Consider the following 5,643-nt stretch of genomic DNA (forward strand, 5'->3'; position numbering starts at 1 on the left):
CATGAGATACAGACGTTAAGAGCCAAACAATAACAAATTGCGACCCACAAAATTACAGAATGCATGTTTTAACGTATGAACATAAAATTTCATGCGAAGTAAATAAATAAAACTGGGTATAAATCTATATTTTACAGCCTTTAGACAAATCGTGTTTTAATAAAAATTCTATAACTCGAAGTTTTTTCGTGGATTATGGTGATTCAAGTTAGAGAAGTTCCACTGTATATATGTTAGGGGATCAGGCGCAATGTTCATCTGTGCAACGTTATAGTTTTGTTACTTGGTTCATAGTTGCTAATTTTTTTATATATACACTAACATATACATAATATGCTTTGTAGTGCTTTATTGCAATTTTTTTTAATAAAAAATCATTCACAAAAATATTTTAATTTTTTATATGTTTTAAATTTATTTTAAAATATATGTAATTATACATGTGCCTCTAAACATTAGAATATATTAAAAAACGTTTGTTCTTATATATCCGTAGGTATATAAACCACTTTGACATCTAACGCGTTGGGATGCATAAACATTTAGTATGTGAAAAAATTGAATCAATCGAATTTCTTATAAATTTGTGCAATTAAGTATAATTCAGATGCAACATGCTGTAATCGGTACCCGAATGTAATAAAACTCGCTCTGGCGTCATAGGCGCAGTTAACGGAATCCACTTTTTCGATAAACCAGCATCCGAACGGGAAGACTGTAAGGCCTCCTGTAAAGCAAAACCTACAGCTATTCCCAAACAAATTGCTGGCTCACCAGTTGCTAAAATTATAAATATGTCTTTAAAAGTATATGTTAACGTATAAATAAACAATTAACATACCCTTAGATCGCATAAAGCCAGCTACGTTTGGACTGCCGGCTAACATCTCAATGCGAAAATCTATTGGTATATCTTTAGCTCCGGGGGGTTTATAGTTCCATGTACGGTTGGTCTGCAATTCCCCAGTATTTGTATCAACAACTATTTCTTCAGAAGTCCAATAGCCGAGACCCATCATGAATGCTCCCTCAATTTGTCCAATATCTACATTTGGATTCAGACTCTCACCAGCATCTTCCAAAATATCCACACGAGTAAGATGATAATTTCCGGTAAGTATGTCGACTTCCACTTCAATTAGACCTAGAGCACAAACAGTATAGGGATCCATGTCGTTGGCCTTACAATTTTCGCTTGCAATCAAACTAATGTGTTTATTGTAAGCTGTTTGTATTATTTCTAACCATGACGGATTTTTAAGGGATTCCCGTACATTTTTTAGACGTTCATTAATTGTATTACAGCATTTGCGAACCGCCTAAAACATATACATATGAGATTAAGGAAATACATATGTCTTACTCAGAAAATATTTACATAGCAGAGTGTTTCGCTGCCAATAGATCCTCCTGTCACCATGCCATTAGCACCATTAATAGTATTACTACCTTCGAATCGAATCATATTCACTGGTATGCCTAATTGATGAGACGCTAATTGTGCAATTTTCGTGTTCATACCTTGACCCATTTCAATACCACCATGTGAAATGACTACTGTGCCATCACGATGATAAATGGCTAAAGTAGCAGGAAATTGTCCAAAGTAGCCAATGTGGTACTCCATGATGGCGATTCCCAGACCTTTCTTTCGCCAGCGATTATTCTCATTAAAGGTTTTAACATTCTGCTTTCGCATTTTGTAATCAGTTGATTGGATAAAGTGTTCTATCATTTGATCCATTTTATGACCTGGAATTAAATTAGCTTTACGTACGTCGACTGGGTCTAGTCCTGTTTCAAAAGAAATGTGTTCGAGAACGTTTTCAATCATTGCAATTCCCTCGACGGAACCAGGCCCTCGGCAGGGTGTGTTGCTGGGTGAGTCGGTTATAACCATAAATCCATCTAATTTGTAATTATCAGTAAATTCATAGCAATTTTTAGAGACTAAAACAGTATGGCCCATTGGGGATTCATTGGGATGACATCCAGCATCCACGTAAAATTCGGTACGCAAAGCAACTATTTTTCCTGTCTGCTTAACGTAAAATTCGTACTCAGAATGAAAAGCCCATCGCTTTCCTAAGATATTCATCATTGATTCTATAGATTGAACGAAACGTACTGGACGATTAAGTTTGTAGGCAGCTAAAGCAGCAGCACAAGCAGCGAAGGAACTTCTGGTTCCTTTACCCCCGAATCCTCCACCCAAACGACGAACTTTCACCTGAATTTGGTTAATTTTCATACCAAGTAAATCTGCCAGTACTCCTTGTTGAAGGTCCATCCACTGAGTAGTTGCATACACCTCCAATCCACCTTCAAAAGGAATAACTACGGCGGTATGTGGTTCCAAGAAAAAATGGTATTGCAGGCCCAAATCCAATTTTCCGGAGCCACGTACATCATATTTTTCTTCAACATTTAGATTTTCTATAAGTGACTTAACCGTATGATTGATTCTATTAGAGCAGCCACTGTTGATAACATCATGAAGAGTAGGAAAAACTTCACCTTCGTTGCAATCATAAGTGATTTTTACTAACTCAGCTGCCACGTTAGCAGTGGCATTTGACTCTGCTACTATTAATCCGATTGGTTGATTGTAATATTTAATTGTGCCGCTTGCAAATAATTCTTCGTTTTCCAAGAAAAACATGGGTTCATCGCCAGTAATTGTGTTTTTTCCTGGAATATCTTTGCATGTTAAAAATGCAACTACACCTGATAATTTGAATGCATCTGAAGTATCAATATTGGTCACTGTGGCCCCCACATGTTTAGCAGTAACAAAAGCAGCCCATAGTTGATTTGGTGGTGCGGGAATGTCATTTGCATAAGTTGCTTCCCCTGATGTCTGCATTAAACCCTCGAATTTTTCACTGGGTTGGTGAACAGGAAAATCTCCTGTTATACTTTCGTATACCTGTTTGCCAGAGGATAGTGGACGCTTAAGTATTTCTGAGCCGCTTCGTAATTTCTCTGGTATTAAGCGGTCTGGAGTATTTTTTAATATGGTTTTATAAAGCAGACCACAGGCAAGTTTCTGTCTATATTCAGGCGAAGCATTAGATAAAACTGAATCAGCAGTCAAAGTATTACTGGCTATTGAGAAAATTTTTGCAACAACTTCTGTATCATAGAGCTGTTTTCCTTTTAATGTTTCTTCGATTTCCGTGGCATGGATGAACTCAGGACTTATACCTCCAAAACAAATACGGGCGTTTTGTATTTTAAGGCTTGGTCTCTCGACATTTATTAGAAATGCGGCGTTAACATAAGCATGCGCATTTTGGGCTCTTATCATAATCTGTCAAATAAGAAATGTTTGTTGATTATAAAAAAAATGTATAAGGGGAAAACGTTTACCTTGTAGGAATCAAAGATATATTGTTCACGTAAATAAGGTGGAAGAATAATTGCTCTGATAATTTTACCGTTCATTTCAGTTTGCAGGAATTCTGCCATTGTAAGTGTTTTTTCTTCTACAGCATTTTCTTGAAGTACCACTTGAGCGTTTAGTGCTTCAAATACGATGTGTACATCGGATGGAAAATCGTTATGATAGTACTTCATGATAAGATTACCTGCTAAGGTACCCATCTGAAAAAAAATATTTACATACATAAATGAAAAAATATTGATATTTTAGTTATTTTATAAACATAACGAATTGTATATTAGAATTTCAGTCATAAATATATTTAATGTTAAAATGATGTACTCACATTTCGTACTGGTATATTTGCAATCAAATCAAAGTGCTTCCACAGTTGCTCACAATATTCATACCCTTTGATGTTAGCTGCCTCCTCAAATATTGCCATTGTATCTGTTAAACTTAAGTTACCGCCTAATGTTATGGCTTTTGGGGTAATACTGTGTTGTCTAAGTTCAGCTACACCATTGACATCGATAAATGTGTTAATAGAGGGATCACGTCGGAAAACACCAGTAGCAGTATTACCAGCAACCAAAATATATTTGTTATTTTGTAATTTTTCGATAGCTGAGAAGACTTCAGCGATTGACTTGGGCCAATACCAATGACTACCGTCCTTATATTCTATTGGTGATCGTTTTGAAAGGAGGCTACAAGAACTTTGGCACAGGTTTGAAGATTTCGCACATACTATATTATTGATGTCTTCAATATCCTGACACTCTGCAGGAATTTCAATTGTGCTATCGACTGCAAAAGACTTCATAGAGTCTAATATAGGTCGGTATCCAGTACAGCGACAAATGTTGCCCCCAAAAGAATTTTCCACCTCTTTCATAGTAACATTGCCACTCTTAGATTTCAATAAACCATACATATTCATTACGAATCCAGGCGAACAGAAACCACATTGAGTGCCATTCATTTTGGCCAAACGTGTCTGAATCGGATGGTAGCCAACATTCTTATTACCAATGCCTTCTGTAGTTGTTATGTCCCAATCAGTGCACGTATTCAGCAATGTCAAACACTTTAAATGTAATAAGGAACACCTTTTAATTCGCTAAATAGTTGATATGAATATTATAATAATTTAACTTCAACTTACAGAGTTGACAGTCCATGTTCGTATATTTCCAGTAATCGGATGTTTTCCCGTAACAACGCAAATACATACACCGCAACCGCCCTCTTGGCACATCAATTTTGTACCTGTGAGTCCCGCATGCTCACGAATAAAAGTATTTAAAGTTATATCCGCTGGTAGACTGGATAGTGGTACTGCGTAAATTTATGTTTAAATGCATTGACAGTTGAAATTGTAGTCGACATTATTACATAAATTGTACTTACTTTTGTAAATTTTGCCATTAATTGAAAAATTAGTTGACATTTTGATACTTTTACTTTTATATGCGTTTAAATGCTAATTTATTTTCCACTTGCTCCAACAGAGACACGTCAGTTATACATGACTGTGTAAAGTATATTGAAAATATACTGCGCGTCTATCTATTAAATATCACTTTTGCCCAAAGTGTGCATAAATATGTATGTTCATACATATACTACATAAATAGATATTTGGGTGTATTTGTCTACGTATTTATGTAGCTACCCTGTCGGATAACTAATGTATATGATATTATTACAAATTTAAAATATTTAAATGATTTCAATATATGTACATATGTATGTATATTTTGAAAATTTGCTTATTTTTTTAATTCCAAACGAAAATACAAAAAATTAATGTTGATATGACTAATCTTTAACAATATGAAATCAATAATAAACTTATTTCATTGACATACATTTCTATGTTTAGTTTCCTGCTGGGACTATTTTATATAAACAAGCACTAATAACTTTTCACGATAACAACTAATAGTAGCGGCAATTGTACACATACATAGGTATATGTATATATTTATTGCCGAAAAAAGCAAACAAGTATTTTGTTTATTACCCTACATATCGACAGACATTTTTTGATTGCTTGCAATTCTAATTTTAAAGCAAATTATGTTGACAGAAACTGCTTAAAAATGAGCTGCCATTTTAGGGGCTTCATTCTTTTTTCGAAGGCGTTGCTTGTTTTTATGTTATGCTGTCATATCCTTAAACATGTAATTTCAGAAAATTTTAGATCTACAACTTTTGACCATCTTTCTGGCAGCATGCGTATTCCGTGCAAA

At 34.9% G+C, this 5,643-nt stretch overlaps 1 protein-coding gene across 1 annotated transcript; it reads right to left on the minus strand.

Annotated features, from left to right (window-relative positions):
* Nucleotides 1–389: 389 nt before the first annotated feature.
* Nucleotides 390–4,959, minus strand: LOC105220608 (uncharacterized). Its single transcript, XM_054233283.1, has 7 exons — nucleotides 4,799–4,959; nucleotides 4,554–4,726; nucleotides 3,732–4,475; nucleotides 3,373–3,606; nucleotides 1,379–3,313; nucleotides 842–1,319; nucleotides 390–780 (listed from the first exon to the last, which is right to left on the minus strand). The coding sequence occupies exons 1-7, from the start codon at nucleotides 4,836–4,838 to the stop codon at nucleotides 593–595; spliced, it is 3,792 nt and encodes a 1,263-aa protein (XP_054089258.1). The 5' UTR covers nucleotides 4,839–4,959; the 3' UTR covers nucleotides 390–592.
* Between the last annotated feature and the right edge of the window lie 684 nt (nucleotides 4,960–5,643).

The sequence above is a fragment of the Zeugodacus cucurbitae genome, chromosome 6 (assembly GCF_028554725.1).
Source record: "Zeugodacus cucurbitae isolate PBARC_wt_2022May chromosome 6, idZeuCucr1.2, whole genome shotgun sequence".
Lineage (NCBI taxonomy): Eukaryota > Metazoa > Arthropoda > Insecta > Diptera > Tephritidae > Zeugodacus > Zeugodacus cucurbitae.

Bases quoted from the DNA above. Each gene is read 5' to 3' on its own strand.
- LOC105220608 (XM_054233283.1), bottom strand. From the start codon at position 4,838: ATGTCAACTAATTTTTCAATTAATGGCAAAATTTACAAAA. The intron at 4,727-4,798 runs GTAAGTACAATT...AAATTTACGCAG, and splicing joins TAATGGCAAAATTTACAAAA to TACCACTATCCAGTCTACCA. The intron at 3,314-3,372 runs GTAAACGTTTTC...CTTATTTGACAG, and splicing joins ATATCTTTGATTCCTACAAG to ATTATGATAAGAGCCCAAAA.